We start from the raw sequence: 19,700 nt of genomic DNA, 5'->3' as shown, positions 1-19,700 counted from the left end.
CAAGCGAAATAACAAATAACAAAAGGCGTGGCTGGCAAGGTCCTGGTTTGGCATCGAAATTATTTTTAATTTACACCTTTAAGCTTTCATCTATACTAACATCGTGTTTACATCACAGCTTCGCTGATGATACACAATGGTACCTATCATTTAGTTTGGAGAAAAGCGAGCAGGCCGTCGCAGCTATTAATTATGACCTTAAAGTTCATGAATTATTAAAGGGTTTCGGGACTTCTTTAACACACGATATGTATGTACGTATGTCTTGAATCATTTAATCATATCTCAAATGGACCGTAGCTAGGACCTGCACGACCCGTAAACTGCGAAGAAAGGTAATAATAATAATAAAAAAACACATAAATAGTAAAAAACAACGTTTAATAATAATTAGATTATATGAAATTACATTTAAATATAATATTGATAAATAATTTTATACAGAATATTTCGACAGATTGACTAGACTGCTATTTATAGACTAGGTGCTAAATGTTTCATCGCCACAAAAACAAATGTTGCTATTATTTATAGAGTGGCAACCCTATATAGTAAAGCCGCATCAACCTAAATTTTGTTTGCTACAACTAACGAATATATGGGTCTATTTCTTTCGTTTCATAAGGGGTAAGTATTAAAATATTAATTTATTACTCTTGATTTATAAGACGAAAATATGTTTGTCAACTTGCAAAACCGAAAATTCTACCCTATTTTCTCAAGCTTTATTACCACAACCTACCACAACCACTGAAGAGTAATCACTTTATAATGCCCACTAAATAATTTAACAACCTTAACATTTACAAATGGGGCTACAAAATTATAGTTTCGGTAGAACTACATAACTTTATTTCCTTCTTCGGTAGAACTAAAGACAGATCCACCATGCGTTGAAGTTGAACATGCACTACAATCTAAACTAGGCTTGTTTGATAGGATCATATTCACTGGACTTCGTAGGGCTTCATTTTCTTCTGAAAAAAAAATCACATAATTTTTTTATTTATTTATCAAAAACAAATATAGGATGTTAACAGGCCGAAACCCAAAGGAACATCCACAAATTACAAAGTGTTTCAGGTGTACTTAACTAATACAAAATTAAAAAATAATACAAGAGCAGAATACAGTAAAGTGCTAAGTTTCTAATTTTGTGTTTTTGTTAATTAGAACAAGGATCTCTGATTCTCTTTAGCATACATAGAACATAGAAAGAGAGCGGCAAAATAAATCTACAAAAAAAAGTTGGAATTATATAAGGAAAGCATTCGACTTAATGGAGAATTCCTTGCTACATCGGTTCTATACACACTGAAAACAAATAAGAATTTTGAAAATTTCGCTGAGGTATATGGAAAGGTATTTGGGATATTAGATAACTCGTGTCAATCTGATAGTTAATTATTTTATAGAAAAAGAACATGTCTGTGTGAGAGCGCCGTGTTTCAAGTGAATATAATTGATATTTAACTCTAAGTTCTATTAAATTAGCATGTAGGTTAAATATACCAGTGTTTGTATAGTCCAAAAATCAAAAAAATTTATTGTGTATTGTTTCCAACCTGTTAGCATGCACCGCATATTGCGGAGTCCAAACGACAAAAAATAAGGGAGGCAAAACCCAAACGACTATAAATAAGGTATAGGCAAAATATAATGCTTTTAGAGAGCTTTTAGAGGTTAATAGCCTACTATTTCTTACAATATAATAATCCCAGCATTCGATTACACTTGATGTGCATTTTTGTAAATATAAAAAATTGGAATTTAACTACAAAATGCTTATGTTTTATTATTAGATGAATGGCCAAAAACTTCGCTTCAAATGCATAAAAAACCCAAAACTGAAAGAAAATTATCTTGACTCTTAAGATCATTGAGAAGAAACATTTGAAATCCTCAAAATACTCTAATAAGGATCAGTAATAACACATCTTCAGTAGATCACTGATACCACACTTGTGATAAAAAACTCTAGAACTTTAAAAAAACACTAAACTTAGTCTAAGAAAAGTACTACAAACACCAAGAATGATTATTAAATGAAAACAACGTCCTCTGAACCAAAGATTCTGCACTTAGGATGGATGATGTCAAGAATTCAGTGAATTCTAGTAATGAAGCTGAAACTTCAGAAAAAGATAAGAGTACCATAATAGAGATGCTAGAACATTCTCAAACAATTACCACATTGCAAAATTTAGATGTTACAAATGAAGCTAAAACTGACCCAAAAGATCAAAGTATCATAATAGAGAAGGCAGAACAATCTCAAACAGTTACCACATTGCAGAATTCAGATTCTACCAATGAAGATAAAACTTACCTAATAGATGACAGTACGATAATAGAGAAGCCAGAACATTCTCAAACAGTTACTACATTTACAAATTTCCAAGAATTCTTAAATGTCTTTCAAAAAATCCAACCACTTTTAAATGACTGGCACTCAATCATAGAACCATGTAAAGTGACTCTGTTAAAGTTGGTGTACACTCCTGGACCAGTAGTATCATTTGCTATTACTATAAGCTATTCACTTACAGTGCAAACATATCATTACGGGCAAGAAATTCATTATTTTAATACCCCTTTTGTGACAAATGATATTAAAGACATTACTTTATTAATGGCTAAAATTGCATTAGGTAAAGGTCAAAAGGTAGACCTGAATTATATTTTGACACTTTTGGAACCTTATGGCTTCTCCTTCATTCATGAGCAGTTAAAACTTCATGCCAGTATTAAGGATGGATGCAGGTACTCCTATAATATGCTTATAGCATCTACAATAATGTTTTGCTCAAGTGCTTCGATTTGTAGCTTAATTACACAGTTTGGTTTACTTCTTCCTCATCCTGTAACACTCGACTCAATTTACTATAGTAATGATTATTTAACTATGAATACAAAATTTAACCTGCCATATGAAAGAAATATATTTGAAACCCTTGAGGAACAAAATAAGAGTGTCATCCTACATTTGGATCAGCTGTCATTGCTTGATAAGAAGAAAACGATGTTTGTTTTTTTCAATTTCTTGGCCCACAAAAATTCTTAGGGAAGTAGTGTATATTACTACCTCTAACAACAAAGATTTGTAGTCAAAAAAACTATCTTGTTTGATGTCGAGCATCATTCTGAATTTAGAAAATATTGGTTATAAGGTTTTTTGCATTGTGACAGGGTTTAGCAGAATTGTTTTACAGGCCATGACAAAATTTGCTTTAGATGAAAAACTGGGAAACTCTTATCCACATCCAGCAGACCAACAAAGGCAACTATATCATATTTTTGATTCCGTTTTGTTGTTAAAAACCTTCTTGGTGCAATGGATTTCTCTCTCTGGCCTAGAATATCCAAATTTTGAATGTCATAGAGAAAGATATTTAACTGTGCAATCCATAATTTTTTGACAAGACTTTCATGATAAGAAGCTGCTTGATTTGGGCTTGAAAAGTAATATTTTAGCCATTTTGAAAAGTTTTATTGATAGGCCTAGCATGGCCGGTTTCTCAAAGATCTTTAACGATAAAATGAGAAACCAATTAATGAAATTATCAGCTAAGAGTAGAGATTTTAAACATACCGCTGAATTTGTTCATTTATTTACAAGACTATGGGAGATCATAGAAACCCTCCAGAAACAAACCTTTGTCCCCCAGACGGCTTTGGTTGTCCATTAATGGCCAGTACAGATTGTGATACTAATGAAAAAATTAGATTTTTAAAAGCATGTGGTGTAATGCTTCAAAGAATGGGAGTTTACAAACTTAAATATGAAGCAGATTGTGGAGTTTTTGGGACATACCATACAAGGCTTACTTGATTTGTCAAAGTTTTGTTTAGAGACTTTGATAACTGATTATGTTCTTTTGGATAGTTTTCATAGTGCTTTAGATCAACAATTTGCGAAGTATCATATTAATTTACGGTATTAATTTAAGGTTTTATATGTGTTTTTTTGTAAATAAAACTTATTTTTGATAATACATTGTTTTAATGGCTATAGCAACAAAACAAACGTACAATTAAAACGTTTATTTTTAAATATAGTACCTAGCTTAAGTAATTAATATGTTCTGCGAAAGTTAGCTTTTGATCATATATGACGCCCAGATCCCTCACTTTATCAGTCCTCTTAAGTAAAATTCCATTAAAATTATAGTCGAATTGAAATAAGTTAGTATTACGCGTGAAACTAATAAATGCGCATTTATCATAATTAAGGTAAAGTTTATTTCTCTGACAATACTCATAAAATCTGTCCAAATCATTTTGTAAGAGAAAGCAATCACCGAGATTATTGATGGAAGCAAACATCTTAATATCGTCTGCATAAAGTAATATTTTAGAGAAGTTAAAACATTTTATAACATCATTTAAATAGATTATAAATACTAAGGGCCTCAAGTCGGAACCTTGAGGTACCCCTGAGTTAACTGGATACGTGGAGAACTGGTGGCCATGTACAGTGACATACTGGGATCGATTAAAAATGTACGACGCCAACCACCGCAGGAGATCTCCATGAACTCCCACTCCAGCAAGTTTCTGTAATAAAGTGTTATAATCAATTTTGTCAAATGCTTTGCTGAAGTCGGTATACATAGACTCTACCTACGTCTGACGATCCATTGAACAGAGTATATATTCCGAGTAAACAACTAAGTTGGAATCAATTGATCGTTTGGGAAAAAAACCGTGCTGCTCATCGATAATTATAGGTTTTAGAAAATTTATCAATTTAATATGAATTAATGATTCAAAAATTTTACCGAAGATATCAAGTTTACTTATTAGTCTATAATTTTTCACACTAGATTTGTCACCACTTTTATAAATTGGCACCACATTAGCCATCTTCCACTAGCAAGGGAACACACATTGCTTAAGAGATAAGTTATAAATAATAGACAATGGTTTATATAGCGAATGTGCATATTTTTTACAAAAAAAGACGGTATACCATCAGGCCCGCCACCCTTACTCTCGTCCAGAACTCGGACAGAGCTCTCCGTACTTCCTCTGCATCTAAAAAGAATGCATTAGGAATAATTGTATCAAATATGGGTGGATTATTATGATTTACTGACTGTACATAGGGTTGAAAAGCTCCCCTAAAAAAATCTGAGAATAGTTGGCTGACCTGAGGTCCCCGAGCAGCTTTCTGATCAAGGTATATATTATAATTGGGTATCCCACTACTTTTATTGTTAACAGAGATCAATGGCCAGAATTTCTTTTTATTCTTTGAAATATCATTATTAACATATTTTACATAATTAACATAATCCGAATGTATCATTGTTTTACTTTGTCGACGTAACTCACTAAATACGCGATGATGAATTTCAGAGTTTGATCTTGTCCATTTTTTATGAGCTCGATTTTTTTGAAAAATTATATCAATAGTTTTTTTACTAAAATAAAGTGAAAAATTTTTATTAATTTGTTTTAAAGGTACAAAATTATTTATTGCATGGTTTACAATTTCATAGAATTTACTTATACATAAATTTATGTTATGATCTTTAAAAATGTCTTCCCAATAAAATTATCAAAATGCAAATTTAGACCATCGTAAGCACCCTTTTTAAAATTATGGACATTAGTGTTATTTTTGCAATTAAGTTTATCCACAGGTGAAAGGCAAATATCAAATTCCATAGATTTATGATGGGGGTCCTCTTAGACCAAAGGCAGCTGACAGTGCTTAATATTTTGACAAAACACTAAATCGTTGGTTAAAATTAAATCAAGTATTCGGTTATTTTGGTTTTTGAAATTATTCATTTGGAAAAGACCAAAGAAGTTAAGCATGTCATAAAAAGTATTAAAAAGGAGTTTATTATGTGGGGATAGATGTTCATTTATGAATATGTTATTTGATATACCTTCAAGAGAGAGACCGTCTTTATTATTACCTCTTCTTAGTTTTGAGACCTGGAGAACATTCTTTACACAAGAATATCTCTTACTTTCCGTGATGCATATTTTATTACCACATTTTTAGGTTGATCTTTGCGAAAGGATTGAACCCTCTGCGCACGCTCTATAGCATCTTCTTCAACTTCAATTCCGATCAAGGTGTGAATTTTTTTTGACTATGCCAATAAGATCCTCATTTCTTCCTTCAGGGAGTCCCTGTATTTCTATATTGGTGTTTCTAGATATCTGCTCAATATCGTTGACCCTCCCGGAAAGCTCTTTAACCTACCTTCATTTCTTCACTTAACTTCTTTAGAGATTCCTCAAACTCCGACACCTTATGAGAACAAAAATCCACAGATTGTAAAAGTTTATCTTGCTTAGTGCGGAAGTCGCGAATTCGAGCCTTAGTATCTCTCATAAAATCGACCATTTCAGCTTTAAATCCAATATTAGCAGTACTCGTAGAATGACCCATCCCAGTTGGGGCATCGATTGGGTTTTGACTCACAGGATCGCCGCTGCCGCTGCAACTTGAACATTTCGACAAAATCCCCAGTTTATGGCTAATGATACTTCCTTGGTCTATCGATAGACCAACACATTTAGCATGATAAGAATTCCTACAGATTCCTTGGCATTGTATACCTGGAGATTTTTTCGAACCTTGATTGAACCTTGTTATTTATCTTAACTGATTACGTTACAAATATATCATCCTGTTATCCTAGATTGTCATAAATGCCACACTAATGTGCAAGAATCGACAGGGTCCAGAAGCAAGAATGACGGGAAAAAATGGTTTGTATTCTCCTAGAAGTGGATTCAACACGATCGGGTAGAATTGTAGAGGAACTGGGTATGGACCAAAAACTATTACCAAGTTTTCAATTCCGTATTTAGTATCCTTAAAAATTAAATGTTTGGGCTGATGTTTTGGGCGACCATAACCAACATTCGGCTCATACCAAGATGGCTGTCCTTCTCATTATGCGGTTATGGTAAAAGAATTTTTAACAAATACTTTTCCGGGCCATCTTATTAGTGAAACTGGCAATATTAAATGATCTCGTGGCTCCTACATCTCCAAATTTGTCCCCGAATGACTTTTATTTTTCGGGTTATCTTAAGGAGACCATTTACAAACTCGAATTTAGTAGGCCGAGAAATTTAAAGGAGTTGCGAGAGAAAATTTGCGAATTCCATTTCACCAGAAACTATTTTGGACGGATGCCCAAATGGCTTTTATGATAGGTTTACTTATTGTTTAAATAAAGAAAGACGTTTAAGCCTTTTATTTAGAAGAATTAATTTTTGTTTTAAAGTTTATTTAATTTAAGTTTATTTTTTTGTTAAGGTCAAAAACAACCAATTCAATAATATTTTTTTGTTACGATCGACGTCTGCAAAAAAAATATAATGAGAGAGTGAAGAACACATTTAGACAATTAAGACTCTTAATTGTCGAAATGGATCAAGATTGTTTTGGTCTGTAGTAAAAGTAGTTGGACTAGGTTTCTGGCCTCACTAATAAGGCCACCGGGGATGGAATACTGCTAATAGTATTAAAAAAATGTGTGGTCGTGCTGACACCACCGTTGTGCAAAGTGTTTTCTCCTTCATACAGAAGAGAACTGTTTCCTGATGACTGGAAACTTGCGCGGATTCAACCGATACCCAAAAAAAGACGGTGGCCAATTACCGTCCTATTACTTTAGTCCCTGCAATGGCTAAGGTAACGGAGAAAATAGTCAACTAGTAAATTTTGAAATACCTGGAGTTCACCAGCATAATTAGCAACCCTCATGTTTGAACCGAGTGTCGAGAATGTCGTAAATTCCGTAGAATAGCTCTAAATATTTTAAAGGCATTCTAGGGTCTAGCGTGAAAACCTCTTAAATAAATTATTTTCTTATCATTTTCCACCAACTTTCGTTGCTTGACTTGGAAGCTACCTCGAAAACCGATCCATCCAGATAATCGTTGATGGATATACCTCGCAGAGGTTTGAAATTAACGCTGGTATACCTCAGAGACGCATCTTGCCCCTTATTCTCTTCCTCTTTATATCAACGACCTTCTCGACAAGACTTGTAAAGCAATTTTTATCATTGTACTAGTATCAATTGGCGCGACAACACTGCTTGTATAACTGTTTACAATCGTCCATAATTTGATTAAAAAATTATGCAATCATCAAAATCAAAATTTATCAATCGTGCGACCTTCTGATCAGGTAGTCGGCGCTGTTGCCAATACGTGTGGAGCATTTTTCCTATGCATGAAGACAAATAAGCTTTGGTGATAATTCCTGTATAAAGTGCAAACAAAAACAAAACAGGAGGAAAAAAATTTTTTTTTGCCTGTGATTCTTGCAAAACATATTAATGTAGAGACTGCGCTGAATTAACTACATCTAAGGTAAGATGCATGCCCTTAGAGGAGCGATAATAATTTTTTTTTGCAAATCCTATAGAGAGAATGATTTTATAGTGTCTCAAAAACATAATTCTAGACTAAACAACAATAATAAATGATAAACAATAATTGATAAGCTACAAGAACAAATAAAAAAGTTAGGGAGCACTAAATCTTATGCAAGTGTTACTTCCACTCCTGCTCATCCACAACCACCAATACGACCGAGTCCTAAAAATGTCCCACCAGTGCTTATCAAGCCGAAAAATATGCAAGATGCCGAAGTTACTAAAGCCGATCTTGAGTCAAAAATAAAGCCGCGTGAGTTAAACGTTAGCATTAAATCTATTAAGACCGCAAAGAATGGGGTTGTAGTTATCAACTGTAATAGCGAACAAAAATGCCAAAAATTATTGACAAATATCCGAGAACAAGACACTGAGGAAAAATACATAGTACATCTACCACAAATGAAGAAACCAAAATTCAAATTTATTATGTCAACAAATAATATGAACTTTGAAGATATCACAAACTGTCTGAAACAACAAAACCAAATTATCCAAGATGACGATGACCTTAAAATAACATTCACTAAGCCAATAAAAAACAACAAATCTATCGTCTTTGGTACATACTCTGGGGACCTGTTTGAAAGACTAATGGCATATGGGAAGGTGTTTGTATCATGGGAATGATGTCCAATATATGAAGATACTCAAATACCTAAATGTAAAAAATGATTTGCATATCATCCTGTACATACTGTAGTTTAGAGCATAAATCTGTAAATTGTCAAAGACTGTTTAAAAAATATTGCAACTGCTTTCGAGCAAATGAGAAATATAATTTAAATCAAGATGTTGAGCATGAAGCATTTTCTTCTGATTGCCCTACATATACATTTTTTTCCAAAGATATAAATCGACTATTAACTACTACTCAAAGTAATAATTTTGATTCTGTCTTTGATTTTTTATATTAGTATTTTTAAGTTGATATATCTCTTTTTTCTGTATTTTGATGGATTATTGATAATATTCTTAATTTATTGCAAACGGAAACTGATTTAGAATAGTTGCAAAAAGGTATAGAAATAGATGACTTTAGGACCAGGATAAAGACGGGCAAAAAGATTCTGGATATTTTACACTTTAATGTATGTAGTACCCCCAGACACTTTGATGGGATATTTATATTTTTGCAAACTTGTAATCTTCAAAATGTTGACATTCTGGGCGAAACAAGAAACAATTTTTCACCAGACCAATTTAATAATCCTGGTTTTTCTACATTTTTTTATAATAGCACCCTAAACCAAAATGATGGACTATTAGTCTTTATAAACAATAAAATTAACTTTAACATTAAACACACAGTAACACCGTCTTCAAATGTCTCTCTAACAGAAATTTAGTTTGTGATTGATAATATGTCTGACCTCAAATAAAAAGTTTGTAATAGATTTAGAAAATTTTTTAGTCCTACAGAGTGAGGATTTTATAATTTTCCTGAGTGACATAAATGTAAATATTTTGAACAGGGATTAAACTATTACAAATAGCTACTTCACGGCACTTATATCTTTGGGATACAAATCATATATAAATACACATACAAGAGTCACAGCAGATGATAGATATCTTTGTTAAACAAAACCTAAACCATGCCAATTTAAACCTATTGTCTGCAGTTGTTAATAACAATACCACAGATGACTACCCTATATGTCTACAAATGTCTAATAAGATTCAAAAAAAACCACAGCCCCTTGAAAAACCTCTCATAAATTTCGACCATTTAAAATGTAAAAATTTAATCAGTCTTGGTCTTGGCAAATAATGAAGCAAACACAGCATGGAACTTATTTTATAAAACTTTTATGGAAATATTTGACAATTGCAGAACAACAAAAGTGTTAAAAATTAAAAAGCATGTTAAAAAGCAAACCCTGGATCACAAATGACATTATACCTTCCATAAAACACCGTGACTAATTAAAGAATAGGAACAATAACCTACTTATTCAAACATATGAAACATATAGAAATAATCTAAAAAGGATTATAAATGAAGCTAAAGCCAGATATACAGATCGTGTTATCGTGAGCTACGTGTTACCCAAAATAATGGCAACACCGCTTGGTTGCGGCTTGCAGGCGGCGGAATTTTCCGTTTTTATTTTTTGAACCGGGAGTCAGCAGACCTCACTTTGCTGTGTTACTGCACGTTGCATTAATAATTTTTGAGCGTTATTTTCGTGTTTTTTTCACTATGGCTGTTTATACCCCTTCCGAAAGAGTTCAACTAATTAAATGGTTTTATGGAGGCAATTCGGCAGTACAATGTAGAGATTTGTTTTCAGTGACATTTGAGAATCGACCGATTCCTTGTGCAAAAACGGTTTTAAATGTGGTTACAAATTTTGAGACATCTTTTTGTCTTCACGATTGTAGAAAATGCCACACAAAACGTCAAGAACCACCTGTTGAAGTGGTCCAGGATATAGAACGGCAGAAAGAAATGCTTTGCAGTACCCTAGAACTTGATTCGACACGGTCCACTAGAAGTGTTGGAGAGGAACTGGGAATGAGCAATAAAACTGTTGCTCGTATCTGGAAAAAATATGGGTACAAATGTTTCAAGTATTCAAAAACTCAGGAAATATTTCCTGAAGACCAGTGGCGAACAATGGAATTTTGTGAAACCATGATGGAAAAGGCAAATGAAAAGAATATTTTTTAAAAAATATTTTGTTTTCTGATTAATCTTATTTTCCATTAAATGGCAAACACAATCCTTCCATTGTTCGTTATTGGTCTCAGGAAAACGAGCACAGAAGTTTTCAGTTTCGTAGCCAGTATCCTCAGAAATTGAATGTTTGTGGCATGGGCAGGTATTTTGGGCGACAATGTTATAGGGCCATTTTTTATTGATGGCACTTTAAACGCCCAAAAGTACCTTGAGTTGCTGCAAAACCAAGTTCTTCCTGCCATTCAAATCCTACCTGATGTAGACCTGGAATCGGTTTATTTTTAGCAAGATGACTGTCCTGCTCATAACGCGGCTAGGGTAAAAGAATTTTTAAGAAATACTTTTCCTAACCGCCTTATTAGTGGGACTGGCGATATTAAATGGCCTCCTAGATCTCCAGATTTGTCTCCAAATGACTTTTATCTGTGAGGTTACCTTAAGCAGGCCATTTACAAGCATGAATTTAGTAGGCCAACAAATTTAGAGGAGTTGCGAAATAAAATTGCCGAAGGTGCCAATTCCATTTTACCTGAAACTCTTTTGGAGGTGCGAAATAGCTTTTACGATATAGGTAAAGTTTTTGTTTAGCGAAAGAGTAGTTTGTAGGCGGTTTATTTGAGCCTTTTATTTAAAAAATGATATGTTGTTAAGTTTGTTTATTAGAGTTTTATTTCTGATTTTTTATTATATTTTTATCAGAGTTGAAATTTTATTTTTTATTAGAATAACGCTTTAATTTTTATTATGCAAAACACAGCATATTAAACATTTTAAGATTACAATTCTATGCGGGTTTTACACATTGTCATGTCTGTAAAACCCGCATTAGAATAAATATTTCAAAAATGCCTGGATTTTCGTGTAAAATTTTGGGACATTTTGTCGCCAAACGACGCAGCTCCCACGAAAGTCAGATGTTTACTAATCCCGTCCTCGGGTCCGCCGGGGCGGTGCTCTGTCGCAGGCACTCGTACACGCGCGACGTTGCAAAATTTCGCCTCTATGCGGTTTCCTATAGGTAACGAACGAAAACACGATCTGTATATCAATCGTAACAAAAATGATATGAAAAAAATATATATAAACATAATCAGCGAAGCCACAAACACAAATAAAAACAAAAACAGTAACATTTACATACTAAATGATAGTAAAAAACCATTTGATACTACAAAACAGATGGCAAACTATTGTAATGATAATTCTACAAATATAGGACAGCAGATGGCTGTCAAAATAAAAGCACCTAATAATCACAGAAGCTTCGAAAATCGCCGTGTCACTCAAAACATGTTTTTAAATCCAGTTCCTAAAAACATACTTATTTTACATATAGCGTCACTAAAAAACAATGGTTCCCCAGGGTTTGATAAAATTAATACAAAACTCATAAAAGATCATCACTAGCTATTATTTTATTTAACCCAATTTTCGACCAATAAGTCTGATTAGTACTTTTGCCAAATTGTTTGAGAAATGTCTTAAAGACAGACTATACAATTTTTTTATTACAAACAAACTTTTAAATAAAAACTAGTTTGGCTTTCAAAGAGGAGCACAAGTCACGGTATATTTAGACTTATCGACTCTATCAAATCTGACCTGGACAGAGACAAGAAATGCCTAGGTGTTTTTTTGGATTTTGCCAAGGCTTTTCACACAGTGCCTCATAAAACACTGCTCTAAGTGCTTGAGCAGTACGGAGTGACGGACACTGTGTCGGAAGTTTTTCACAGCTATTTGACTGACAAAACACAACAGGTTAGACTAAATAATGTCAAGACTGACTATCAAACGATCCATTTGGGTATCCCGCAGGGCACTGTTCTAGGTCCACTTTTGTATATGAGCAAAGAAATACAAGGCCTAATTATATCATATGCAAATAATGCAGTTTTGGTATTTCAGGATGATAGTTGGGAAGGGGTCCAAACTATGACAGAACTGGGTATTGAAATGGTAAACGACTGGCTTTAAAAAATTAACCCTTAATACAGTTAACCCGAAATATATAGCATTTTCTCTTACTAATGTGAACAGACCTAATTTCAACTTTTTACAGCTGATAAGAACAAGATTTAAAATAAATTAAGTTAACTACATTAAATCCTTAGGTGTCATAGTTGATAAAAACTTGAAATGGACTAATCATGTTGACAATTTGGTTATTAAAGTGAGAAGGGTAATTTTCAGGTTTTTATGAATTACGTAAGTTAATGAACAAAAAACTACTTGTATCCATCTATAAAGTTTTAGTTGAGCCTATTTTACAGTATACTTTTATTGTGTGGGGTGGTCTGTACATAAACTCGCTCGAACCTCTGAATATAGTGCAAAATTATATTTTAAAAGTCATATTTCAGAAGAAAAAATGATTTCCTACCGCACAGCTTATGTTGATTGTATACTTAACATTAGAATGCTATACTTTTATAACATTTGTCTTTTTCTGTTATATAACAAGAACTTACCAAAAAAAATGATCATATATACCAAACTAGGCAAGTATGCAACCAGAATTTGATGTTCCTTTTTATAGAAAGGATGGTAACCAAATATTTCTTACAAGCTTAGCTCCTAGAATATGCAATTCCTTGCCAATTGACATGAAAAATATCACTAAATATGATACATTTGCCAAAAAATGTAAGCCTCTCATCTACAGCAACTATAAAAAATGCCTTGTGCTATGTAACTAATGAAATTCTAACTCTATGCTTTTGAATAATTTCTGAGTCCGAGAATATAATCCGCCATATCTGTTTATTTTTAGTAAATATATGCGACCTAAATTATTGATTTTATTCTATATTCTAGTATCATAAGAATCTAATTTAACCTTTGACTTTTGCACATACATATTGCCTGTAATCTAAGTGCAATAACTTATATAGGTGGCCTAAATTTTTAAATGTTATTTGATTATTTGATTTATTTGTTTGATTATTTGATTGAATAAATTTAAGAAATTAAAAAAAAAAGAAATATATAATTTAAAAAAAAATTACAGCTTTGCTGACAATAGTACATTGGTTTCTTTCTTCAAGATGAATTGTCATTTCTCATTTCTTCAGATGACAACCACCTGCTGTATTTACAAAGAAGGTGGCCTCTGCCGCCCCAAACGTTACTATGCCCGGGCTTACTTTGCCGCTGCCTTCGTCAGTTGGCTCGTTAGGTGTGGACTGTGGACTGTGACTGTGTAGCGGAAATAGCTAAAGCAGCTTCTCAAAAACTGGGGTCTGTCTTTAAAATGAAAAGGCTGTATAGACCAAAATAGCTTTTAATGCTTTACAAAGCTTAGATTCGTGCATCTCTGAGTATTACTCTCTTACATATGGAGCTCTGCACCCAACCACACATTTAAAGTGCTTGATTCCATCCAGAAGAGGGCCATACGTCTTATAGGAGTTTTATAGATTTGTACATGTTAATTATAGAGCACAGAAAATATTCCGCTAACAAAATAGATTATTGTTGACGGCTTGAACTATAATTATACAGGGTGTTCAATTCGATTAAGCGCTTAAATTGCTCAATACGACTTTAATGAAAAGATTGGTTTTATTAGTTTATAAATTTTGGATTGAAGGTGGTTTTGTTATTTTTGCATAAATAAAAAGCCGTTGGTACAACTAAAGCTAGAAGTGTATCTTCACAAATTTTATTAAATTTTTGGTGCCCACGAAAACCTGTGATTTATTTCGATCTACGGCTTTAAATAATGTCAAAAGAAAAAAATAAAATAAAAAAACGACTAAAAGAACAATGTCAGAAAAAAAAGAAAACAAGAGAATTTTTTATTTTCCAATTAAAACTGAGGCAAATCCAAATTAAAACGTGAGGTATATGAAAAAATGTTAATATTCAAGTCATATTATAGCATAATCTGAAAAATTGAAACTCATTCTTACGTCATAAAAATTTAGTTTACTTAATGCCTTGGCTCGCATAAAAATGGCTCAACAGTTTAATATTTTTAAATATATAAAAAAAAGTGTACTTTTTATTATTTTTAAACAAAACTTTTATTGCTTTTTTACTGATTTACGTAACCGAAACCAAATTTTAGGCTTTTAAAATAGTTTGCTTAAAAAATTATCAAGGACGAATAAATAAATCCCTCATATGATGAAAAAACACCAAAACCTGTAGCAAATGTTAAACAATACAAAACATATAAAAATCCAAACATCTTTAATAAAACATTCGCAATTCAATCCTGTATTGAAGAATAACAACCAGATATTTACAGCGTGTGGCAGAAATAGATGCAGATCCTTAAGGGTGTTAATCCTTGGTGATTTGAGAAAGAAAAGTTAAAATAGAGCTAAGTAAACTCTAAACTAAAATCCCTATTCATTTTAGGACAAATTTGTCTCGTTTTCCTTCAACATGCGGAAACAACATACCGCAGAAAAAAATAAAAACGTTTTTGCATCATCAATTTATTAGTCGAAATTTATTAGTTCGAAAAAAACAGCTGAAAATCGATTTAATGTAGACTCCGATTTTTGGAACTATGTGCAGAATAAGAAAGGAATTTCACGTATTCCCGGAGTAATGCTGTTTCAGGATCGTACAATAAAAGATCCACATCAAATTGTTGATGCATTTGGAACTTTCTTTCAAAGCGTATATATTGAGTCGGACCCATCTAGTATTAATGTTGGTATTGAATCGAGCCAGACTATTAACAACTCTCTAAATTGCTCTTATAATTTTTCGAAAGATGAAATTGTCACCGCCTCTAATAAACTAAAAAGTAAGTTGAACTCCGGTACCGATGGAGTACTAAGTCTTTTCGTTAAAGATTGTATTCGCGCTTTATCAGGGCCTATTGCCCACATTTTTAATCTTATCTTGTCTTCAACAGTATTTCCCGATAAATGGAAGACTGCAAGAATATTCCCGATACTCAAAAAGGGACCGAAGCACGACATTCAAAATGACAGAGCTATATCGATCTTATGTAATTTCTCCAAACTTTTTGAAATAGTTCTTTATCATAGAATATATGCCCATGTCAAATTAGACATAGCACATAATCAATTTGGTTTCATCAAAAATTGCTCCTGTACAATAAACCTGGCTTGCCTAAATGAGTATCTGTGTCAGCATTTGGATAATAGAGGTCAGGTTGATGTAATATACCTTGATTTCTGCAAAGCTTTTGACCAAATTGACCACTTTGTACTTCTTCATAAGCTAAAACTAACTTTTTTGGTTTTTCTACGGATTTAGTTGTTTTGATAAAATCTTACTTACGAGGTCGTAAACAGTTTGTTGAATATGAAGGCTTTAAGTCTCCTATATATGAAGTGTGCTCGGGAGTTCCGCAAGGATCTAACTTGAGCCCGCTTCTCTTTTTATTATTTATAAACGATCTTGCCAATTTACTGTTTGCGGATGATATAAAATTGTTCACAAAAATAGATACTGAAGATGATTGCGAATTCCTTCAGGTAAATCTTAACAAAGTAGAGAATTGGTATTCTCTCATTTTCGAGAAAACTGTTGCCAATCAATTTTGACTATAGATCAAATAATGTTGTGTTGGCCAGAGTGGATGAGGCGATTGATCTGGGAATTACTTATGATGCAAAATTAAGTTTCGCTAAGCATATAGCAAAAATAGTTTCTGACTCTGCCAAATTGTTGGGTTTTGTTTATCGAAACTGTCGGTACTTTGAAAATATTAATACTTTAAAACTACTTTTTTTCACTTACATACGCTCAAAAATAGAATACGGATCTCTAATTTGGTATCCAATTTATAGCTACCTGATAGATGATATTGAGCGCATTCAGCGTAAGTTTATGAAGTATCTCTGGTTTAGAGAGGAAGGTGTCTTCCCAGCCAGACGTTTGGATAGTCAATTATACTTAAATAAATTTAATATTATACCCTTAGCAAAAAGAAGAGAAATTCTTTCCATAAAATTCTTATATAACCTTATTCATAACAAGATTGACTGTCCCACTCTTTTGGCTGGATGAAATTTTCGGGTACCAAGAATAAACTCTAGGCATTTTAGATTATTTTATGTAAATCCCGCTAGGACTAATATTTTGTTTAAATCCCCTATTAATATAATGTGTCAGAATTATATTAATAATAATTTACATGAACGGTTCGATATTTTTCTTGACAGTTTAATGTCCATTATAGAAGGTATTAAGTAAATAGGTGATGCAAAGTCTTTCTAGTATGTATATAGATAGTCTGTTTAAGTGCATAGAATGTTAAGCATTTTGATTTTTAATTTTTATACTTATTTTGGTAAATATTTTTTTAATATTTTTTTTTCTTTTATTCTTTCCTGTAATTGGGTAACAAACCTGTTGGAAATAAATGCCTCTTTTTTTAATTAGTAAAAAAAAAATTAAATTTATTTATTTTATCAACATATGTACATTATTATACCATTGCAGTATAACAACTCTAATAAAAGAAGTCTGGCGGTACTTTGATATTAAATAGTTTATAAAAATTTCATACCGAGTCTCCCAAATTTGGTTGTAAATATGACAGCCTTCAATATTCTGTAGCTCAAAAGTTACCGAGTTTAGGACATAGCTTTATTTGAACTTTCCTTCTTAAAACCATCTAAGACATTAAAATCATCTATTAACACCATTAAGGCAATTAGCATCTTATTCTGTCACATCCCGTATAGGTATCTACACGAAGACCACTCTGTTTAGAATATATAAACCTTTCATAATTTTTGAATTCAGAAAAAAATCATTTTCAAATATTTTTCTAGTTTACTTCTACTAATACTTTAACTATATCAAAGACAAATATATTTCTAATTTTTCAAATTGCTATAGTATATTTACACATTTCAAAACAGCACGCGGATCTCTAGAAACTAAAAATTAAATTAAATAACAGCCTTATCTAAAATTAAGCCGTTAATTACGATTCAAAAATAACACGTTAGTGGCGTCATCTATTGCAAAAGTTTTAAGCTGGAAGTCAAGTATAGCCCCCGACTAGGTCCTTTTAACATTTGATCGTTTCGTTCCACATGCAGCGTTTTTATGCATAATACTCAATGTGAACTCACTTATAAAATATTTTTTAATAGACATTTAGATTTTAATACAAAATTGATAGCTATGACAAAAATACTGGATCCCTTGTTAGAGTGGAGAAAGCATACGCGAAATATCTGTTCATATTTGAAAGGTAGGTCTATTAAGGCGGCATACTCGTGCTTAGTTGGCGGTTTTCCTACGTCTAATCCGCTCTTGTGATTGGTTTCTTTTCGCAACTTAAAAAAATACGCATAGAGAAAAAAACCTCGCATCAGACTGAGTTGAAAATTGGTCAAAGTGTTTCTTATTCGATTCCGCTCAGTCCGCCTATTTTGTTTGGTGATCTGTTATAATTTACATTTTGTGGTATGTTATTATTAACTACCCGCGCAAATTAACAATCCGCATCAATATACTAAATTCTAATATCTTTTGTAATGTATATTGTTTTCTTTTCTTCATAACAAAGGACTCGCAGCGTATTTCGACGGCCGTTCAATCTTGTTGTTTATTATGGACCTACAGTTTAACGTGGATTCCGAACCACGTGTGTTTTGTTGTTATAAGAAAAACACAAACAACCATGCTTATGCCAGGATTCGAACCTGAGACCACACGATCGCATCGTGAACACTTTGCCCGCGATGCTACCAGGGTCGGCTATATATATTGTATTAAATCATAAATCTTACTAATAACCGATCATCGGGTTGTTTTGATTCGAATGAAGAAATTATATATTAAAGAATATGACCAACACCTAAGACAAGGAGAGAAAATTGGAGTTTTTTCATACCTTTATTTGGCTGTTTACAAAAATTTTTGAATAATCATCTAGTAATTTGAGAAACTTAATGTCGAAAATCAAGATGTATTTTTTATTACACGATAATGATTTAGTACTGATTTCGTGCAGCACTGAATTAATACTGGAGAAAATGCCCCAACAAAACAAGCATCTCGAAGAATTTCGATAGCTCAATAAAAGGAACTTTCTTTAATTCTACAATGAATAATGTCAGAACGAGAACTACCCCAGGGCCCTTGGACACCTCTATTTGCATTATTAAATAAAAAGGATAGATCTAGCAGATTTTGTATTGGCTTCTAAAATTAGCAAGTATGACAGCTATCCCCAATCAAGATTTAACTAGGGGATTGTCAAATCGTGACGATCGGTATTAGGTTCACAATGGTGTTGGAACGCTGGAAGATCCTTAGGAAGCATGCCTAGTTTATTTGGATGATTTCGTTATAATAGGAAATATATTTGATCAACATTTCGGGTGAAAGGTTGACCAAGACAGGACAATGGGAGCAACGGCTTTAAAACGTCAGTTAAAAAGCTTTCTGGTCCTTTGTTTACAGTTCACTACAGTCCACAGGAGAACAAAATGGTGGTAAATCAGTCAGCAAACAACACATCTCACCATAAATATACACATATAATTATCACCTTGTTTAAGGGCTTTTATTTTAGGTTACTTTATTTTAAATCCCTTTAATTGAAATGTTCTAGATTTTGTGTACTTGCTTACTTGAAGGTT

The 19,700-nt window shown here is 32.7% G+C and overlaps 1 protein-coding gene across 1 annotated transcript in view; it reads right to left on the bottom strand.

Annotated features, from left to right (window-relative positions):
• Positions 1 to 364: 364 nt before the first annotated feature.
• LOC126748477 (SKI family transcriptional corepressor 1 homolog-B) overlaps positions 365 to 19,700 on the bottom strand; it is a 159,504-nt gene continuing 140,168 nt past the window's right edge. The window contains exon 5 of the mRNA XM_050457728.1: positions 365 to 977. Coding sequence (XP_050313685.1) covers positions 841 to 977 — 137 coding nt within the window. The 3' untranslated portion in view covers positions 365 to 840. The remainder of the gene's footprint in view (positions 978 to 19,700) is intronic.

The sequence above is a fragment of the Anthonomus grandis genome, chromosome 22 (assembly GCF_022605725.1).
Source record: "Anthonomus grandis grandis chromosome 22, icAntGran1.3, whole genome shotgun sequence".
NCBI lineage: Eukaryota > Metazoa > Arthropoda > Insecta > Coleoptera > Curculionidae > Anthonomus > Anthonomus grandis.
This window is presented reverse-complemented; position numbering and strand designations above follow the sequence as displayed.